The sequence below is a fragment of the Phascolarctos cinereus genome, unplaced genomic scaffold (assembly GCF_003287225.1).
Source record: "Phascolarctos cinereus isolate Bilbo 61053 unplaced genomic scaffold, phaCin_HiC Scaffold_2;HRSCAF=192, whole genome shotgun sequence".
NCBI lineage: Eukaryota > Metazoa > Chordata > Mammalia > Diprotodontia > Phascolarctidae > Phascolarctos > Phascolarctos cinereus.
This window is the reverse complement of record NW_027555625.1, coordinates 111,291,959-111,314,741: the sequence shown is the minus strand read 5'-3', so window position 1 is coordinate 111,314,741 and position 22,783 is coordinate 111,291,959. Positions and strand designations below refer to the sequence as shown.

Here is a 22,783-nt window from a genome sequence, read left to right as displayed (position 1 = left end):
GTGGTACTATGCAGTAAATTTTAAAAATTGTATAGTTAGAATTTTGTTTTTAAACATTAGGCCATCCACTTGTTACGTAAGGCAAAGTATTATAAGGTGTACTTATTTGTAAAGTTGGTTCTTGTGTTAATAATATTCATCTAAATGGATATGACATATAATTCAGAAAAAAAGGGAAAAGATGACTGAAGAACACTGTGAATATAGGAGCTATATATAGCCTAGCCTATTAAGCTGTCATCTCCTCTCCCCACCCAAAAAAAAAAAGGAACAGAGAAAATTAAGGGCTTTGCTGCTATTACTCTCTCTTAGAAAAGTTTTACCAAGGCAAAACCACTAAGTGAATAGGCTGAAGAGACCAGAAATGAATTTAGCCAACAAAGAAGAGAGATTTAGTGGCCACAAGCAGCACTGCTTTAGGGAAGCTTCATTAAGAGAAAAAGAACGTTTAGAAAGCTTGGAATGACAACTTGCTAAGCCTGATCAACCTAAGAGCATTGTAGATGAAACTAGAAGGGGGAGGTCAGCCAGCAGACTCCAAATGGAATGGATTTGTATTCTCTTCTCTGTATCTTAGTTATGTGTGTATATGCCTTTTCCTGCCTGTCAGATTATAAACTCTTTAAAATCTGGGTTATGTTACATGTAACTAACTTTCTGTATCCCAGGGTTAAACAGTTCTTTGTTCACACTAGACACTTAATAAATGTTTGTTGACTGAATGAATCAATTAATGAATAGTGGAATATTTTGAGTCTACCACCTAAATATCCAGTATGTTTATTTATATGAGAAAATGGCAGTAGCCCTTAAGAATGTGAAGTCAGTAAGAGTGAACTTGACCTAACAAAATACATGTAGAAGAAATAAGTGCTGAAGGTGATTCAATTTTAGGGATTGATTTTTCAAGAAATCACAAAAAGGAAAAATTTTAGAGAATAGGAAAAAAAACCAAATAGAATTAGGTTATTTGTTTGCCAAAGAAAGGTAACAAAATATATAAGCAACATACCTGCTTTTTCATCCATATCAGTGCTTTATGAAAAGAGATAACTTAATGTCCTGGATAAGATACTGGCCTTGAAGTCAGAAGAGCTCAGTTTGAATCTTGTCTCAGATACTACTGAGTGATCATGGACACCTTAAGCCTCAGTTTCCCCATTTGTAAAATGCAGTACCTACTTCACAGGTTAGGACAGCCCTCTGTAAACCTTAAAGCACTATATAAATGAGTTGGAGTTATTTTTATCGTGCACATATTTAGGTGTCAGGATGAAGACATGGAAAGAGAACAACGAAATTTTTGCAGGTGATTTTCTGCCACAGACAGAAAATATGTGGTTACATAGCAGCCCATGTGGTGTGTGGAATTGTAGACCAGAGCATTGGTCTCCAAATTAGGGGCAGTGGCATGCTTAAACATTTTCAGGATGCCTCAGATACATTCTCTCAATTGATCCTTATAACAATCTAGAGAGTTAAGGACTATTATTATTCCTATTTTACAGATAAGAGAGGTTAGCCAGTGTCATATAAAAGTAAAAGGGAGAGGGTAATTGTTGTTGTTTGTCCTTCATTCTCTCTGTTTTCTTTCTTCTTTTTTTGGTGAAGCAATTGGAATTAAGTGACTTGCCCAGAGTCACACAGCTAGTGAGTATTAAGTGTCTGAGGCCAGATTTGAACTCAGGTCCTCCTGACTCCAGGGCTGGTGCTGCGCTACTGAGCTGCCCTTGTCCTTCATTCTCAAAGAGGACCATGACATCAGGGAGGTGATGCCATGACATTCAAGTGAATTGCATTTAAGTGAGGGAGGGCTGTGTAAAGACATCAGCCTCACTTTCTCCTCCAGAGCCCTCTGGGGCCAGTGGCAAAATATAGATCAGGATGGCTGAAGATGGCCTTCGAACAGGATGGTGTAACCAGATTGTATGTATCTCAGATGAGGAAATGTTGTTGAAAAATACCGAGGCATGAGGTATGGGACAACGGTAGATGTGCTATCCCCATGAAACCTTGTCATTTTCCTCTTTCCGTCCCCTGAAAGCTCTAGATTGTGAACGTGATCTGGTCTTTTACCCAAATCATCCAGTCCTGACAGCCCCATTTGTGTGTTTCACAGAGGTCAGTCATGTAAGATCAGGTGCTAGCTACCTGTTTAGGTTCCTCAGGATCCATGGCAGACTTTCTTTTATAAAACTAGTGTATGAAGGGCTAGTGGATTTGTTTTTATAGCTTGGATTAAAATCAGTCCTCATCTCTTTTATTTTGTCTTGTTTTTCATGAAGACTGAGTCTCCCTATCTCGTCCAGGTGGAGGTGCAGGGGCCATTCACAGACTGATCCCACTCTTGATTGGCACTGGAGTTTGACCTGCCCCATTTCCAGCCTCAACTGGTTTGCCTCTTCTTAGGCAACCTGATCACTCCTTGTTCCCAGGGGCTTACTCTAGTAGTGTTGGACTTAATGCAGACACTTGATCAGCAATAGCCCTCTGAAGCTCAGGACTCCTGAACTCAAGAGATCCACCAGCTTCTCCCCGCTGATAGCTGGAATTACAGGTGTGTGCCATCATACCCAGCCAGCCCTTATGTCTAAGTCCCAATCTTTTAAATGCTAGTAGAAATTGGGTTGTGGCTTTTCTGGTGAGTTTATTCTAAAAAACTCACTTGTGAGAGCTGTTTCATTCCAGTTCAAGGCCCAGAATATTGTACTGTAGTCTACTACTTACTCCCACCCTGGCAGCCACCACAATTGATTGGTGACCAAAGTGTGCAAACCAGCCTGCTTAGCCCCCTCTATTTTCAGCTAGCTCTAGATGGCGGACCATGCTTTAGTTTCTCACCCCATCCAGCTATCTCATCATGCACCTGCCCATACACAAGGATGCATAAATCCTCACTTCACTTTCTACCTCCCCAAAGCAAAATTCCCTTCCTTCATCATGCCATATATATTGTCTTCCTTTAGTAGTGTCAACCCGACCGACTAGGTGATTAGTTAAAAAAAAAAGCAAGCATTTATTCATGGTTGAGGAATTGCAATTAGGGACAACAGGCCACCTTTTCAGATAAGGATATCCAGAGAGAGGGGGGGACAAAGGGGATTCTTAGAGGGCTTAGTTGTGAGAAACAGGAGGAAGTATAGTCAGAATATATAGAACAACCAAGTGTTGAAATGTCCTTGCAGTTATGGCTGTGCAGGAACAGAAGCAGTCAGAAACTGCAGGGGTATGTGGGAGTCTTGTTGGGGGCAGTTAGAAACCTCAGGTCAGAGCAGAGATTCCTAGGAGATGATCTTGGTAGGGGAGGAATGTTAGAAACTGCTAATAAGAACAGAGTAGGGGCCTAGAGATTCTCAAGGGGTTGACAGTAGAATGGAAGCTCTTTGAAGGCACGAGGTCAATTTTTAAATATTTGAGCTTAGTACAGAGCCTGGCACATAGCAAGTACTTACTAAATGCTTTTTCACATATTTGTTATTCTGGAGTTAAACGATGAGTCTCTCCATCCTCCAGTGAACTCCGGCTTGGGCAAGGAGGCAAAGGCTCCAAATAACCAATTTAGGAGCTTCTAGAATGGGATCTTTTAATTGTTTGCTGCTGTTTGTCCTTCCCTCTGGAAGAGGACCATGACATCAGGGAGGTGATGCCATGACATGCAAATGATTTGGATTTAAGTGAGGGAGGGCTGTACAAAGTCACCAGCCTCACTTTCTCCTCTGGAGCCATCTGGGTCCAGAGGCAAGATGTAGGTCAGGACAACTGGAGATAGCCTAGGACACAATGGGGGACCTTGGCCTTTTCAGGCGAAGGTCTTTAACAGGTCTGTGTTTGACTGAGGCAATGCAATGCCCATTCAGTGATTAAGGCTCAATAAATGAAGCAAAGAAAGGCCTCTTTAAGAAATAAAAAAAAAAAAGAAAAAGAAAAAAAATGGGAGGGGAATACCCTCAGGGTTTCTGGCCAAAACAGAAACAATTGCTATTTACATTCATTCTGAGCCAATCAGGGCCCAAACAATGACCAAGTAGGGCTTGGCCTGGGACCTACTGTTGGCCAATCAGTAAGAACCAGAGTGATTTGGGGTTAAGGCTAGTCTGTCTGTCTTTTTTTTTTTTTAGGCAATTGGGGTTAAGTGACTTGCCCAGGGTCACACACCTAGTAAGTGTCAAGTGTTTGGTCTGAGCCCAGATTTGCACTCAGGTCCTCCTGACTTCAGGGCTGGTGTTCTACCCACTGCGCCACCTAGCTGCCCCTGGTTAAGGATAGTCTTGAAGAAAAAGGGGAAAAAAGTTTCAGAGATCAAAATTTGCATTCCCTTTGGGCAGAGCCCCTGTGATATATACCCTGTGTGGTTTCTCTCTCTCTCTCTCTCTCTCTCTCTCTCTCTCTCTCCCCCTCCCTCTCTCTCTCTCTCTCTCTCTCTCTCTCTCTCTCTCTCTCTCTCTCTCTCTCTCTCTCTCTCCCTCTCCCTCTCCCCTACCAGGTTCTGTTTTTTTTTCTCATGAACTTGGTAAAATGATATGAGAGGCAGGCATGGCTTGCTTTTTTAAGAACCTGTTATTTCTACAACTGTCACAATGTACTGTATCAAAAAGCATTTTGTCAGCATGAGCACCATTAATTTTCCAGTTCTAGACATTTAAAATGTTTAAATTCCAGGAATTTCAAATTCCTACTTCAAAGAATAGGATTTTTTTTTCTTTTAGGATGATTTTGATACTGACATTTCTATGGTGGATGAGCAAAGCCTTCATGAGAATAGGAGCTATGAGGACTTAGTGAGCACTTCAGAAATCTGTGACTCCAATCGAGAGTATTACAGGAAACTTGAAGAGCTGAAGACAGCCCACATGAAAACGATGGCAAAATTGGAGAAACTATATCAAAATAAATTACATTTAAAGGGGGTGCAGCCAGAGAGCAGGAAGGAAGAAATGCCTCGCCCATGTTTTAAGTAAGTTTGTTTCTAATGCTTCCCTCTACATCTTCTTGAATTTAATCTCAGAAATGATATGTTGTGCAGAACAAATAAATGGTTCAAAACATTTTAAGAGTATTTTCTGTCACATATGTACATGTTATATACACTTAATGATATGGGTATAAATGTTTACTAGCAGATTGTTTTGTTTGCTTTTTAACTCATGTTCATCCAGTGGTCATAGTCTTCTCTCTAGCCATTGGTATGTAGAAATATTTGCATTTCTGTCCAATCTAGACCATCTTAATCATCTATGATAATATATAATTTTAAAAGCCCTACACAATATGTAAATTAATAGGCTCCCTGGATTATGAGTCAGCATTCTAGCCATCTCTCTGACATCCCTAAAGCAGGCCTGCCCACCTGCCACAGGCCAAAGGATTTCCTCTACATACAAAGGATTGGCATGTGCCATGCAGCATGGGGCAAGAGGCTGGAGGGCCATAAGCAGCCTGGGGGCTGCAGGTTGTGCAAGCCTGCCTAAAGTAGCCCCAAGTTCTGGTTCCAGCTCCAATACGGAGAGGCTGGAGGGACAGTGTGGTCTCGTAGAAAGAGCAAGGGCTGTGCTTAGGGTTGGTCTTGTCTCTGACACCATGTATCAGTGCAGAAGACCAAGTTCTTCCAAGATTCACATAAAAAAGAACATTTGACCCACTTACCACCAAGGTTGAATCATTTCATGGAAATAGTAGAGAAAAGATACATAGTTACTCTAGTCCTGTCAGCCGGGGAGCTGCCCAAAGATGCTTGATCTTAGAGCCGTGAAGCAGGTTTGTTCAAATTGGTGGGGAAGGGAGGGTGCTCACTCCTTTTGGATCAGAGGTCAGGATTGAAGTAGCCTCCCCCACCTGTACCCCTTTATTGCCCACCCCTCTTTTAGTCTCACAGAGGAATACTTGATTCATAATTTGGGTATGATTCCATGATATAGTGCCTTGAATATAGAATGCATTAAATAGCTATTTGTTGAACTGAATTGAATGGGGATTTAAACTGGTAGTTCTGAGAAGGAAGTGTGATGAAATGGGATTGACCTCATGCCTTGGCCATCATTTGTAGGCATTGTTCAGCCTCAATCATAAATTATATGCACTTGTACTAATTCCATATTAAGGACAAATCCATCATATACACACACACATACAGGAATGTACACAAATACATGCATGTACACTTTTTATAGAAATAGAGAGCAGTTAATTGTAGAACAGACTAGGCATGTTTATAAGAGGGTATATGGCTGTTTCTACAGCATAGCACAGAAGAGAAAAAGCAAAAATAAGCCTTTCTTCATTCCAAATGAAGACTTACTGATCTTTTCTTCCTCAGGCACCAGGAAATGTATCCATGGTCTAAGGACATGACTTAGCCCCACAAGAGTCTCCAAGTTTTAAGATGTGCTCTACAGACCACAGACACTAGCTATTGTGACTGTGGGCAAGTCAGTCAAATAAACATTCATTAAGCACCTACTATGTGCCGGGAACTATATTAACACTAGAAAGCTGACAAAGCACTTCACTAGTCTGAGCCCTAATTTCTTCATTTGTAAAATATAGGGACAACAGTTCTTAGCCTGCCTACCTCACAGGGATATTGTAAGAAAAGGGCTTTGTAAATCTAAAAGTTCTTCGGAATGTGAATTATCATCCGACATACTTCAGCTCTGACCCTCAGTTTTCCTCATCTGTAAAATGAACTGAGACAGTGTGATTTTTATGGTCTTTTGTAAGTCTGTCATAATTTCATCATCTCATACTGTTTCAGTCATGTTTGACTTACTACACAATGATCTCATAACATATAAATCTATTGTGGTTTCCTGTATTTGGTCACAATGTAACACATCACTTTTTCCTTAGCTCAGTGTGGATCAGCTCCTCCTGTCAACCTGCCATTTTGCAAAAATCATTTTCTGAGCCTGATTTGAATCAACCTTCTTCCATTAGTGTATCAGATATGTCTGACACTGGATTTTCCAATATAGAAAAAGAAAATATGAATGAAGTAAAAATGATGACTTCTGCTAAAGAATACATCAGGAATATGTGGAACAATTTTTCCGTGAAGGACTATGCTTATATTCGCTCTGACAGTTCTGATTCACCAATAGTTGAAAAATCAGAGAAGAAGCCAAAGGAGTGGGTGCCAAAGATTACAGTGCCTAAGCCCTTTCAAATGACCATCCGAGAAGACAGGAAAAAAGAAGAGCGGCTCAAATCTCAGTCAGAAAGGGAGATGGCCTTTAAACTGCTGAAAAAGCAAGAAGAAGAACAACTAGCTCGGAAAAAAAGGTTCCGAGCCAATCCCGTGCCAGAGTCTGTCTTCCTTCCCCTTTATCATGAAATTCTAGAGCGGAATGAAGAAAGGAAGAAGAGTGTGAAGGAGAGAAGCAGAAAGATCCTTCTGACTTCCCAAAAGCCTTTTACGTTTATTGCAAGGGAAGAGCAGAAGAAAGAGGCTCGGAAGGTGCAGCTGGCTGACATGTCAAAGCCTGAAAAGAAAAAGCATCAGTTTAAAGCCAGACCAGTCCCCAGGTCCACCTACAGCTCACCTGTCAGCGACAGACTAAAGGAGGAGGAGTTCTTCAGAGAAATTAGGATTCACCTGAGAGCACAGGAGCTCTTACAGAACTCATCACTGCCCAGAAACATGAAGGCTCACCAATCACCCTCCAAGAGGAAGCCAAAGCACCCAGAGCAGGGTGAGAAGACCAGGTACAGGAACAAGGCCAAGTACCGGGTGCCCGACTTTGGAACCCTCCACACCAAGTTTCAGAGGCAGCTCTTGGAGCAGAAGAATCCCAGGCCCACCACAGTCTGTGAGCCGTTTGATCTCCTAACTTTGCGGATCCCCTCCAAAAAGGAGAAAATTTTGAAAGACATTCAAGCCGATGAAGAACGTTTAAAAGAAACACGCTGGCCCTATCTGTCTCCTCGTGGAAAAGTACAGGGAACGCGCTCAAAGACCGAGTATCCCTTTTGTGAATCAAGTGAATCAGAATCTCCCAGACCTACTGTGTCTTCAAGAAAGAGACAGCAAGCCATCAGGTAACTCAGCACACCGCTAATTCAGATGCAGGGCTCACTAATCAGTGATTGATGAATGACTACTAATAGTGCCAGGGAAAATACTTTCTTTTGGTCAAATTACTCTCTGGATTAAATTGTGTGGTAAAATTCTGTGGGTGTCACAGGGTGGGCAGGTGTGAATGGGCTGTGCTCTGCATTGGTAGGAGTGTCCACTGACCCACTGGAGTATGGCAAAGTATTTTCCCCAAATAATACATTTGCTGTCCTAGGGGCTGTCCAGGGTGAAAAGGACTGTAATCAAATAGCCTGATGCTGTCCTGTTTTTTAAAGTCTGTTCACTCACAAAAGGAACAAATGAGCGAGTTGCTTGGTTTACTTTGCCTTAGGCTGCCACAACCTGTTTTTCTCCTTTAGTTTATCCTGTGTAGATCCCTTTTTAAAAAACTATTCTTAATGGCTTAAAATGAATTCAGCCTTAGTTTATTTTGCCCTCAGGAGATCCCTTGAGGAAAAGAAAACATTAGAAGAGGACCGGAAACGGAGTCTAGCTATGCAGAGTCAAAGAATGAGAGAATTGCAAAAACTCCTGGTGGCCCGAGCTCGGGCCATTGATACACACCAGAGTTTAGCGCAAATGTCTAAATCCAGAATGACAACACTCAGGTATCATCTAAGGAATCTTGAAATTCTAGCTGAACAGTTTTATGACTAACAAAAATGTTTGTCTGAAGAGCAAAATGTCTCCTCCCCAAAACCAGGAGAGGAATGGAGCCTAACGTTTTAAAAATAATGATGTTTATGAACCAAATAGTAATTTGCTTTAATCAATTGCAACATTTGAAGAAAATTAAGATTTTTAAAAATTAACAACATTAGTATAAAAGGGGAATGATCTGCTACTAAGTCACCTCAAGTATTTATAAAGTGGGAAGTGGGTTAGAGACTTTCAGGGCACCAAGTGTCAGCAGAGCTGTTATTCTGAGCATAGTTTACTATGATTATCATTTAGGATGATAAGGGTTACATAGTGTTTATCTCTGGGTTCACAAATTAGTTTCTCTCATTTGAAGGAGAAGAGAGGGGTCTAGACTTAGGATTCTGGTAGTCTAAGCAGCTCCCTGGAAAGAAATTCCCTCCATCGATGCAGATTGGCCACTGTTCTGCTGCCTGGAGGGTTTAAGTTGTTGCCTGGGGACACAGAGACCAAACAAGATGGGGGGGGGGGGAACGGTGTAAGTGTGTGGGTATATATATATTTAATATTTTTATATTTTATATCCATATATAAATGTATATATAAAAAATATATACCTGTCCACGTACACGCGCACACACACTCTCTCTCTCTCTCTTTCTCTTTCTTTGTCTTTCTTTGTCTCTCTCCTGATGGCATCTATACAGGATGTCCCAGACAGTTTTAAACTTTAGTAACTTCAGAAGTATACATGCTACAAACTTTAAAAAAAACAACAGTTGAAAGATTAAGTATTTTAAAATTTAAAAATATTGGTTTGTTTCTTGTTAAAATTAAACATAACTATTATCTTGTGTTCTATATCACTCTGGCCAGTTTTCAAACCTTGTAAAAACTTTCTTCAGCTGCTACATCAGTGATTAAAAGTATGGCATTTGTAATCCTAACCTTAGGATCATCCAAAGAAGGAGATTTTAATGGATACATGACAATTTTGATATGACCTGGAAGAAAAACTCTAATGGAGATAGATCAGGTAGCTTACCAAGAGGGCCTCTTTGGTCAATGCACTAGTCTGAGAAGGGGTTGTCTAATTTTTTTGTTGTTGTTGTTTGTTGGTTTTTTTTTTGGCTAGGCAATGGGGTTAAGTGACTTGCCCAGGATCACACAGCTAGTAAGTGTTATGTGTCTGAGGCCAGATTTGAACTCAGGTCCTCCTGAATCCAGGGCCAGTGCTTTATCTGCTGTGCCACCTAGCTGCCCCAAAAAAGGGTTGTCTAGAAACTGTCACATAGGCAGTGCATAGTTTCAGGGTGTCCAGTCTTGTTCAAATTAAAAATTTATTCAAAATTTATAAAACTAAGTAAATATAAAAGAAATTTAATTGAATTTCAAGTGATTGCTTTTTGTAAGTTTGTACCATTTATACTTCTGAAGTTATTAAAGCTTAAAACTACACTGAGACTGTTTAGGACGTGTGTGTGTGTGTGTGTGTGTGTGTGTGTATCTAGACACATGGATGTGTGTATGTATGTATGGAATTCTGTCACAAGAAATCTTCAGCTCATTTATTTTCAGATTTGCCTACATGAGAGAAAGTATTCATTTCTCTAACCTAAGATTCATCCCTAAAGGTTGGTATGTAGAAAATAGATATGAAGCAGTGTGGCATGGGAAATAGATATCAGGCTTTAATTTAGGAATGACCTGATTCAAGTTCCCATTTCTGACCCATCCTGGCTTTGTGATTCTGGGCAATACACTTTCTCTAAGACTAGAGCTTGCAAAACAGTGGCCAGTAAGGATGGGGAGAAAGAGGATTTCCTCACTGGCAGCTCCCTACACCGTTGAAATCACAAGTCTATACAATAAATATATAAAGTGTCCCAAAAGTTTTAGTTGACTAGTATAGAGGTGTGTGCGTATAGAGGTATAGTATGTGTGCGTGTGTGTGTATCTGCCAGCTATTAAATGGATGGTTTGCACATAAATTAGATAGTAAAGTATATAGTCACCTCTTCAGGCCAGGTCCTATTTACTAACTACGAATGAGCAACCAGTGTACTAGCAACCAGTATATTCCCAATGAATAGACAGATTCTGCCAGTACATTTTCTATCTGACTTAAACACCACAAGAAAAAAAAACACAACCTTGACTAAGGAAAGGGAATATGGTAAGCTATTTCATACATAATTTATTTTTAAAATTTGTCTTAGGAAAAGCTACTTATTCTGTGTGATTCTTATTTTAAGCATAACTTTTAAAAACTAAATTAATTTCTTCTTTTATATTACTTCAATGATAGAAAGAATGAGAAGGAAAGGATGAAAGAATACCTAGAAGAACTAGAAGAAATAGAAAAGAGATTGAAGAAGAGGCCATTACTGTTTGAAAGAGTTGCTCAGGTTGTGTGGATTGGCATTTAGTTCTTTAGTTTTGTTTTGTTTTGGTTTTTTTTGCTCTTATGTTTTCAACTCCCAGTTTTCCCTTTAAGAAGTATTTTTTGACAAATGCATCAAATTAACCAAATAGTTTTGCTTCAACTTCTGAAAACTTAGCTATGTCAATGACACATTTAAGTCTATATAGAATATGAAGTGTTTTCTGTATTAAATATTCCTAACTTTTTTCACGGAAACATTTTAGTCACTGACTAAAAATAGTGGTTATTTGCATTTTTCAGAAGTGACTTAATTAGATCTTAGGGTAAAACTTTTCTTTAGTTTGAATGGCGAAAAGATTTTTAGGGGTTTCATAACTTTAAAAAAAACACCAAGAATCATTACTGTGGCATCAGAGTATCACATTTCATGATACCAATTAAAATAATTTAAGTTGTAAGAACATTTTTTTCAAAACTATAATTTTCTTTAAATGACATCTTCATAACACACAAAAAATTGTTATGGTAGCCTGAGACTAAGTTACTTTTCACAGCTCACAATTCCTGTTAAATCATCTTCTCACCTACCCCCGAAATGAGATATGTATAAGTGGTTTGGCTTTAAACAAATAACCCCCACCCAAAAGGGAAGAGGTACTACTAACAACATACATTTTAAGCCACAAACCATAGCGAATTAGGATTATAAACTCAAAGAGTTAGGACTGGAAAAGCTCTTAGAAAAGTCAAGCCTCCAAGTGACAGCTATGTCTAGCTAGAGATGTGGTCATATGAGCTTAGTAATACCATAATCTATGTCTTCAAGAGACAAATAGTTGTATCTTATCAAAGAGGGGTTATATATACTGATCACAGTCTACTCTCAAATTCACATAGGATCATAGTGTCATACTATCTTGTTAAAGGATATGAATGTAGGTTTTATATGCTGGTTTCAGCATAATGTCTTATGTTATGTTTTGTCATACTTCTAGGTATGAATTTTTTTATGTCAGTTTTAGATTCAGACAGAGCCCGTGTTTTAAATTTTGTTTGCAATGCAAAATAATCATATCATTATGTGATGAATATAACCAGTGTAGTTGTCTGAACAGGATAATAAAGGAAAAAATTCACTCTAGAAACTGAATTATACAGTTCTGTGGTCTGTTGATCAGATTAACTAGATTATGACTTTCTCTTCTCTATTCTGTACTGCAAAGGCATAGTCATAGACTGTTTCCACTTCATCACTGGTGAACTCTAGTGTTAGTAATCATTTACAGCATTCTATGAATTCTCATTCCTTAAATTGTTTATAAGTCTAAAGTCTTAGGAAATATTTTGCAAATGTGGGAAGAAGCAAGGAATAAATGGATATTTTAAAATTTGGAAAATAAGTGTGCAAAATTAAAGTTTAAAAGAAAATTTTACCTGTTAGAGAACATGAATTATTTTTGCTGTATCTGATGCTTCTCTCTTCACTTAATTTTATGAAATCTCTTTTTTTTAAGTTCTGATATAGCAAGTGAACACTTCATTTTCAAGCTAGGTTTCTGATTATAGAGAAGTTTTTATTTTAAAGTACTGTTTTTTCTTCTCAGGAAAAATACCTGTTCATTATCAATTAAGATATAGTTCCTTAAATTTTGAACATTATTATTAGTATTTATTTATGAACAATGGAAAAAGATGAAGAGGAAATCTGTGAGCCAGTTGTTATAAGTCATTGAAAAAAAGGGAAGTATCCTGGAAGGAGGTAGATTACAGTGATAAGGATGGGGAGAAGATGGTAAAAATCAGATGTCATAGTCTTAGTATGTAGCACAGTGCCTGGTGCATAGTACATATTTAATAAATGCCTATTAACCGGCTTAAAAGAGGAGAAGTTGACTGATGATGTCAAAGACAAGGTAAGGAGGTAGAAGTGGCAGAAACAGCATAGAAAGAGAAATTTACAGTCTCTTCCTTGGAGCAGGGAAAAGGAATGGTCATTGGCAAGGGTGACTAGAGATAGTGGTCTCAGGAAAGTACGGTCCGTGGCAGAGGAAGCAGAAGTGATTTTGTTACTAGCATATCCTACATTACCACCTGAGTGGAAAAAGGAAAACAGATGAGGAGTTGGGAAAGAGATCACAGTTCTGGCATAATAGAGTCATGATTGATCAGCAGTGGAGGAATTTGGTAATTCACTTACACAGACATCTGTTGGAGTTCTTTCTTTGCCAAAAGCACGGCAGCTAATATCTTCCTGCCTTAGTGATAATTTCAGCCTTCAAAAGGTGGAGAAATTAAAAAGGGGAAATTTTTATTCTCACTAACAAGAAAGAATTGGTTGCTGTGACTTCCCTCCTCGAGTTTGTGTTGGAGGAGAGGAAATCAGAGCATATTCTGACACAATCCCTAGCTTTATGAAAGCACCCATCAAAGGGTGTAGAGGAAAGAGAGGCAGGATCCCATGGATCAAAATGCTCCAGGGGAGTCAGCCCAGGAAGGATGGGAGATGCTCAGGAATGTTTGAAGGCCCAAAGGCAAAAAATTCCAGTGAGAGAAGGGAAGGGGGGGGATTTGTTTGAAGTAACTGATAAGTGAAGCAGGTGCTTAGAGAACTCACCCACCAACTTAGATTTGAAAAGAAATGTACAGAAAATGGAAGTAAGGTCATGTAAAAAGTTGACTTAAGACACATGGCATGGTCCTGTAAAAATACCATCAGTGATGCTAAAGCTCAGAAGGGTCTAAGTTTGACAGTGGGGGAAACTAAGGACAACAGAAGTTTTTTCCAGTTATATTGGGAGAAAAAGGAGAATCAAAGAAGAAATCAGACCTTTGCTTTGGATGGATGGCACATTGGAGCCTGGTAATAGAGAAGACAGCTGTTCAATACTGGCTCTATTTCTGTTTTCCCTGCAAAGGAAAATAACTTTTGCAGTGGAAGTGACAAAAAAAAAAGATTAATAGGGAGTTGATACCCAAGATAAGTAAGGAGCCTAATAAGAGCATACCCAGCTGCCCTTGATGAATTCAAGTCACCTGGCTAAGGTTTTGAAAAAAAGTGGTTTATGTGATTGCTGAGCTACTATCAGTGATATTGGAAAGCTCATGGAATACGGGAGAGGTACCCCAAGAATGGAGAAAGGCAAATGAAGTCCTGATTTTCAAAAAAGGGAAGAGAACAGAGTTTGCAAACAATGAATTTGACTTCATTCCTGGGAATGTTCTAGAACAGTTCCCTAAAGAGATGATTAGTAAATATCTATAAAGAGGGGTGATTACCAAAAAGCAGCCTGGCTTCATCAAGAACAGGTCATGCTAGACTGACCTCATTTCCTTTTTTGACAGGATTAATAAACAAGTAGATGCTGTACACATAACTTACCTAGATTTTAGCAAAGCTTTAGAGAAAATATCTCATATTCTTCTTGTGGAAAAGATAGAGAGATATGGTCATTAGACAATAATATGGTCAGATGAATTCAACGTGGTGTGATGTCATCCAGGCTAGAGGTTTCCAGTAGAGTGTCCAAGAGATTGTATATTGCTCTACATAACATTTTTGTCAGGGACCTGGTACATTAGGGCATTTATTGTATGATCATCACATCTGCAAATGACTGAAAACTGGCTAGAAGAGATTGCTAACAGATTGGATGACAGAGTCAGGATCCAAAAAGATCTTAAAATGGTAATTCTCAAACTTTTTTGTCTCAGGACCCCTTTATTTTCTTAAAAATTACTGAGAACTCCCCAAAGAGCATTTATGCAAGTTATAGCTAGCCATTTTTCCCACATTAAAAACAGAATTCTTAGTATTATCATGAAGATAGTTTTGATCTCAAGGGTACCTGGGCCACACTTCAAGAACTGTTGGGTTGAAGCCTTGGGCTAACCTAAGATGTCATTGAGTGAGGGGAAATGTAAATCAGCTTCACAAGTACAGGACGAGAGAGGCATGGGTAGGTGGCGGTTCTGAAAAAAGATCTGAGGGTTTTAGTGGACTGCAGGCTCAGAGTAGGAGTCAGCAGTGTGATCTGACAGCCCCAAAAGGCTGCACGAAGAGGGCCTAGTTCCCAGGAATAGGGAGGCGATTGTCTCCCAGTGGTCTGCTTTTGCCAGACCTCGGCTAAGTATCGTGTTTGGTTTGGGGCACCACAGATTGAGGACAGCAATAACTTGGAGAACATTCAGGGAGGACAAGCAGGAAGGCACAGAACCTTGAGTCCATGCCATGTGTTTAACCTGGAGAAGACAAGACTCAGGAGGAACATGATAGCTGTCCTCAACCGTTTATAGAAGGCCCTTCACCTGGAGGACTGATTAGACCAGAGTGGTGGGTGAAAGCTGCAGGTGCCAATTTGGCCTTGATGTTAGTAAAATGACTTCCCCGTGGGGATAGGCGCGTGTGGAGGGGGTGGGCTCCCCCTTCCTGGAGCACTCCAGGCACAGGCTGCACAGCCATTTGTGGGGTGTGGCAGACTGAGGGATTCCTTTTGTTTGTGGATTGAACAAGAGGGCCTCACAGCCTTTTTCTGGTGCTCAGATTCTGTGTAGCGGAGCAGGTTGAAAGAAAGGTTTAGGGTCCTGCTAGCCATAAGCAAGGGATGTGGAAAGTTGGATGTGTCCAGGGCATGTTGACCAGGACGGAGAACCTCAAAATCATGTCATATAAGAATCACTTGAAGGAACTGGAGGTATTTAGCCTAGAGAAAGGAAGATTTAAGGGAAATGTAGAAGATGTGTTACATTTGTTTAGCTTGGCCAGAACTCAGAGCAGAGGTTGCAGGAAGAAACAAAGTTAGTTATTTATTAAGGGGGGGAAATGGCATGTGGGCTATGAGGAGGAACCCCTCTGATGCTTTTCTTTTCTGGTATTTCCCAAGAGACATTGAACTTTGTAGTTTATGGCCACTCAGCATTCTAAGGGGTCCTTGAGAAGAGAAATATAACACTGGCTATTCAAACTAGCAGAACAACTAGGCTTTCAGTCATTATAGGGTGGCTTCAGATTCCCTTCCCAGGAGGGTTTTTTGGCACTGTGTATCACAGCTTTCCTCCATTCCCAGGTTAGTTCAGGGAGTCAACTCCAGGTGATTATGCAGCCCTGCCCCTCCCATCCTCTTAGGGCAGCCCCTGTCTACTTTGAGGTAGCTCTGATTATTTAAGAGGACTTTGTTAACATCAAGGAATTGACTTGAACTGGCTCTTCCTGAAAAATGGGGAAGGCTTGTTAGGTGACCAGGCCAATTCTAGAGCATTCAGGGTTTCATACCCACTCGTGGGAACCTCTACCAAATCCAAACGTCCCGTGACATATTTCCAAATGTTTCAAAGCCCCTGTAAGAAAGCCATAGCACTAATGTAGTACAAATTAGAAAGTAGCTCAAAGCTAGACTAGCCTTAGATCCTTGTTAGCTCTATGATCCTGGGATAGCACCTAGCTCCTCAGTGCTTCAGTTTCTTATCTATAAAATGAGGGAGGCAGATTCCCAAAGGGAGAGTTACAGGTCCTTTGAGCTCTAAATCTATCACTGTGACTCCCAGTCAGCCCAGGGGTTCCCCAAATCTGTGGCCCTGGGATCCCAGGAGGCTTCAAAACTTATCCAAGGTTCACCAAAGGTAATCCCACGGTCACCACAGCTGACACCACAGAGCATTAGAAACTTCTGATGGGACATAGAAATGGCATGTTGCCTATTTTAATAAGCATTGTGTATATCTACAAACCATCAACTGAGAGAGGGGCATGGAATTAAAGACTGAGTTGTTTACAATTATGAAATACAGTTGTTTTTCCAAAGGTAACTGCAGTAATTGTTAGCTTGTTTACAAGCCAAAGGCTATGGGCATATACATGGTAACAGCTGCAATAATTGCAGTAAAAAAAAGTTCCCCATAGATCTGTGGTAGATACCAATGGAATTTATTTCCAGAGGACCTTCTAACCACCTTCCTGATAAGTAATAGTGCTTTAACTTAAGGAAGTTTGCTTTCCTAAGACATTTAATGTCAACTAATTAACAAAGGTATTTTTTTTTTAGAAAAATGCAAGAATATCAGCAGAAAAGCGTTATTCTGACACCTTAAGAGGACTAGGACTTTGTGATGAGTTTGTGTCAGAGAAAGGCCAAAATGCAGAGTACTTGACAAACCAAGAGATTGAAAACTGCTCTGAAGATGAAGTAAGGTAATACACACATAAGTTCCTAACAGTTTACACTTCAAGAAGTCCTGTTTACTCAAATCTTACATAACATTTTAGGCTTTACAAAGCACTTTACCTACATTATATCATTTGTTCTTCACAACTGTCTTGTGAGGTAGTTGGTGTCATTGTCCCCATTTTTTGAGGAAGCTAAAGCAAAGATGGGTTAATTAAGTAAATGACTTGCTTAAGGTCTCACAGCTCTTAAGTGTCTAATGTGGAATTTGGACCAAGGTCTTCCTGACTCCAAAAGCATTCCCTGTATGCACGATAGCACACAGGAGAAGAACTTGTTTCTGACTCCTAGAAAATGTAATGATAGTATAAATATGGCACTTTTATTTGTGTTTTTTTTTAACATGGTGCTTTTAAAAAGTAAAGCCTTAATAATGAATAACAAAATCATTGACATAGAACATTTCTAAGATCAAAATGTAATTTTTCCAGCAGTCAGTGTGTCTACAAAATTTTCTGGTTAGGTATCAGTATTATGAAGTTGAGGAAGACATAGAATTACATAATAGCAGAATGCACATGAGGATTTGTTTACCTTGTAATTTTTCCTTTGGATGATTAGCATGCGAGATTCTTTTTGTCTTATTTATTTTCCCCCTCTTAGCCTTGATGAAGACAAATTAGGAGAACACTGCAGAGAAAATGACCAGGGAGACTTTGTCCACTAAGATGGTCTCAATCAAGACGATAAAAATCATGGAGGTAGTTCAGAAGAAAACTCCACGTTGTTGGAGAGGAAAGTGGGAAGAAGAAAAGCTTTTTAAAAGTACCATATTTCTGTTGGTTATAGCCCGCAACTAACTGGTTTGTGTTAAGTATATCCTTGGAGGCACATTTTTTAAATACAGGTCTGCTGCAGTCTGGAAAATGTTGGATTTCTGTATACATTTTTGTTTATCCCAAATCACTGCACATACATGCGTTGTAAGTAAATCATGTACACGCTTCTTTCAAAGAAATGTAAAGAAATTTTTTTAAAATTGTGTTAATATTCAATTATGTCTTCAGCATTGTTTTTTCCTTTGCACTCAACCATTGATTATATGTGAATAAGCATTTGTAGCACATATAAAAAAGTTCTTAAAAGCATGATGTGGTAAGACATTTTAATTTCTAAATATATCTTTCTTATAGTGGAAAAACCAGTGAAGGTTCTAGTAATATCAGTGAGATCTCCCAACTAGTAGCTCACAGATGTGTTTTAATTAAGAAAATTGTTTCTCTAACAAAGGGAAGTGTTGAAATTGAAATTCCATTGAAAAACATTGAAATTCCTTTCCACGTTGTATTAAACTACCAATCACCATGTTTTTTCCCCAATAAATCCCAGGTATTATTAAGCATCAGCTATTTTTGATAAACATATTTTTATTATGCTTATATCTTCAATAATATGAGCAAGGACCGTGAAGCGGATGTGAATAGAAATGTTAGCCCTTTATTGTAATATCAAAACAGTATTGTGAAAAACTGAACCCATTCAATTTTTTCAGCTATCGCCGAAGAATGAATTCTTTTTTAAAGTTGCTGTTGTTCATTTTATTTTCCAATTGATAGCCATTTATTTTCTTTCCTACCCCCAATTTAAAAGAAAAAAACCACTGAAGCAATATACCTAGTCACGCAAAATAAATTCCCACATTGGCTATATCCAAAAATTATATATCTTGTTCTGCATATCAAGTCTTAAAACCTCTCAGGATTTGGGTAGCATAGTTCATCAGTCTTTCAAAGTTGTTAGTCTTTTCAGGGTTGTGGATATTGTACAAATTGTTCTGGTTCTGCTCACTTCACTCTGTATTAATTCATACAAAATCTTCCCAGGCAGGTTTCTCTGAACCCATCTCTTCAATCATTTTTTACAGCACAATAATATTTCTTTACATTCATGTGCCATAATTTTTCAGCTATTCTCCAGTTGATAGGTACCCCCTTTCCATTTCTTTGCACCGATTAGATCTTAATACGAAAAAATAGCTTGTTTCCAAAGGGTTTGGTATTATGCTATCATTTTTGTGACTGTCCTCTCTGGCATTAGGGAGTCCCTTCTGGGTTCCCCTGTTGACACTTGCTGTCTACAACTGGGGTCACAATCTCTCCAATGTAGGTGCAGTCATCAATAGGTTAAGTCCTTGTCCAGGCACCCAGTATATGTCTAAAGAAAAGCCTGTGGACCAGCCAGAAACAGGGAAAACAACCCCTTAATGAGTTTGGGTGCTGAGAATAACAATGGGAGTCAGTTCAACACAAAGCTTTATTACACACAATGGGGAAGAGAGGAGAGAGAGAAAAAGGGGACCTAGTATATAACTCAGGCATACACATTAACAGAGAATAAGTCACATGAGAACAGTGCCATGCTGGGGAGCATAGAAACGGGTCCATTCAGCAGGAAGGTGTGCTCCAAAGTGCCCTTCTGAGAGTGGGCTTCTTGTACTCTGATTTTGAATGGCCTTCCTGGAGCTGGCTGGTTTGCATACTAAGGATCAGGGCATGATGTAATTTTGGCAGTTTATCAGAGAAAAAAAACAAGCTGGTGGTAGACAAAATATTTTTGGCGGGACACAGCTGGACTAACTTTCAAAAACTGTTGTCAGTATTTTTCCATGAGTGTGATCTATAAGCTTACAGCCTCCCTTAAGAAGAGACTGCCAGGCTGAACCTTATATGGTTTCCATGCATAGATTCTATAAGCTGCAGCTTCCCTTAAGGAGAGACTCATGATGGTCTCAGGACCAATATAATAGATGAAACAATTCCTATTTTCAAGGAGCTTACATCCTGATGGGGAAGACACCAAGGACATATTAATATGTACAGGAAATAAATATGTACAGAATAGAGAATAAATACAAAGCATTTTGAGAGGGGAGGGAACTAGTAGGTGAGGATCAGGTGAAGCTTCCCATAGAGGTGATATGAGCCATGTCTTAAAGGGAGAAAGGAACTATATAAGGCTGAATAATATGTCTGCTAAAGCAGCTTGAGCCCTGTTAGAAAAAAAAAAACAACTTTAAAACCTCACCCAATAATAATAGCTAGCATTTACACAGCACTTAAAGGTTTGCAAAGCACTTCACTAATATCTCTCATTTGATCCTCACCATAACTGTGGTAGGAGGTAGGTGCTGTTATTATCCCCATTTTAACAGTTGAGGGAACTGAGGCAGACAGGTTAAGTGACTTGCCCAGGGTCACAAAGTAAAGTATTTGAGGACAAATTTTAACTTAGTTCTTCTTGACTCCCAAATCCATCCCTTATGCCACCTTGGGTATCTGAGGCAGATACCCAAGCATGAATGTACTTTGTTGACTTTTTACCTAGTACTTCCTGAGTTTGAAAGATCCAGAGAGAAAAGATAGGTAAGCCAAGGCTAAGAGTTTTAAAATAGGGTCCTACCTAGCATTTAGAGCTAGAAGCAACCTCAGCATTAAGATCTGTAATCCCATCAATTTGAGAGTCCCTGCTGGTGTTGCAGGTCACAACCAGTCTGTGCTTGCTTGTCCCACGTAACTCCACATCCTTCCAGAAGTTTGCTGAGTCCACCCAATGTGCCCAAGGTGGTCCTCCCCCTCTTTGGGTGCATTCTGGCTGTCCACTTGTACCTAACAGACAGAAAAAATGACACTCTTTACTCCTGTTGGCTATATGTTGCAGCTTTTTCACACCGGCTAGGCTTCTTTCCATTGCCCTCTGTGTGACACTCATCTTTTCATTGTTTGGCGGCAGTGATAGTCCAGGTCTCACTGCCATACAGTAACACCAATAAAAGGTTGGTTTTGAAAAAGAGAGACTTGGGCTGTTATAAGAAGCTTTGGGTTAGTAAAAGTGCTTTGCAATTTCCGAAAAACAATCCAGCCTGCTCTTTTTCTCTTTTTCAATTCTAGGCCTAGCCCATTTGTTCTATGTCGTCTGTCCTATCTATTCATACTGTTGGGAAAAACTCTATAGGTTGTTTGTTGAAATATGGTCACTAGGCATTCTTCATCCATTTGGTCTTTCCTGTGTGTATTGACAAACCAAACACTTTTGAATGATCTCTCCAAAAGCTTCTGTGATGTGTCGTGATATGTTAAGAATAGCGTCAGGAGTCCTAGAACTCAATGAAATGAATTTGGCAAGGATTGACTGAGAAAAAAGGTTATGTTTGTTTTGGTTTTTTAACTATATTGAGAAAAAGAATAAAACAAGATAGAAGATTGCTGTTAAAGGTGTCTGGGACAATAGGACATGAGAAGCTTCTGTTTTCTCTGCAAAGAGAATAATATTTACACTATAAAGGACTCAACATGTAATTTCATTGATATGCAACCTAAAAGTGTTTGAGGGCCACTTGGAGCGCTGAAAAGTTTAGTGACTTGTCCAAGGTCACACAGCTAGAATGTGTCAGAGGCAGGACTTAACCCCAGGTCTGTCAGTCTGGTGCTCACAGACCTTAGATGGCACAATGAAAAAGGCTAGTAAGAAGCTGAAATTCAGGATAGATGAGGAGGCAGTTAAAATCACCTACTATTGTGTTACTAGGTCTCAAACTACATTACAAAGCAGCAATCATCAAAAATATTTGGTGCCGAGATGATGGATTCAAGATGAGAATAAATGTACATTTTTGAGGCGTGGACAAAATGGGAATTTATTTTCCTTTGTGCTTTCATTACAAATATTTTTTAAAAATTTTTTTAAATTTTGAGTGGGAGAGGATGGTAGTGTGAAGAAGACTAGGAATAGGATCACTTCTTCCTCCCGCCCAAAGAAAAGAAAAGAAGTAAATCATGGATTTTTTAAGTATACCAAATAGAAGAGAAGGAAGGCCAGAGGAAATCAAGATAGCTTTGAAAGTCCATATTGAATTTTTTTAATTACTCAAAAAGAAAATTAAGCAACACATAAGACGTTGTTTGACCTGCAATCCTCTTTTTCTGTTTTATGGTGTATATAAAGTGCTCGTTTTATTTCGTGTGTGACTTTTAAAATCAAATATGGATGGTTAAAAAAGAGTGGTGCTGGTTAAAAAAACAGCAGAGTAGATTAGTGTAACAGAAGTAGTTGAAAACAATAGCCCCTTGCTTGACGGGCCTAAGAACACATTTTTGAGGGACAGGCTTCCTATTTTATTTTATTTTTAAATTATTAGTTAAATAAGTTATTTTTAGTTTTCAACACTCACTTGCACAAGATTTTGAGTTTCAAATTTTCTCCCCATTTCCCCCTCCCCCCACCCTAAGTAGGCATCAGGTTTCCTATTTTAAAAGAACTCTGGGGAAAACTAAAAAGCAACCTGGCAGGAAAGAGATTTAAACCAATAGCTTACACGATATGCTGCAAATATTCAAAACAGCTGACCATATTACTAAAGGTCGTGTTACTAAAAAGGTCATATTATTAAAAATAAAGGAAGAGCAGGTACTTTTCATGAGTATAGTGAGGGGTAAGAATTTTTAACTAAAGGAGAGCTCTAGAAATCATTTT

The 22,783-nt window shown here is 39.2% G+C and overlaps 1 protein-coding gene across 2 annotated transcripts in view; it reads left to right on the top strand.

Moving 5' to 3' along the window:
- Positions 1-18,839, top strand: part of FAM161A (FAM161 centrosomal protein A) — a 28,874-nt gene extending 10,035 nt beyond the window's left edge. Inside the window, exons 2-7 of one of the 2 annotated variants that reach the window (XM_020985486.2) lie at positions 4,707-4,954; positions 6,847-8,034; positions 8,512-8,679; positions 11,019-11,118; positions 17,135-17,280; positions 17,918-18,839. In XM_020985486.2, the coding sequence (XP_020841145.1) occupies positions 4,707-4,954; positions 6,847-8,034; positions 8,512-8,679; positions 11,019-11,118; positions 17,135-17,280; positions 17,918-17,981 (1,914 nt within the window). In that variant the 3' untranslated portion in view covers positions 17,982-18,839. The remainder of the gene's footprint in view (positions 1-4,706; positions 4,955-6,846; positions 8,035-8,511; positions 8,680-11,018; positions 11,119-17,134; positions 17,281-17,917) is intronic. The other variant, XM_020985487.2, reaches the window with a different exon arrangement.
- Positions 18,840-22,783: the final 3,944 nt, after the last annotated feature.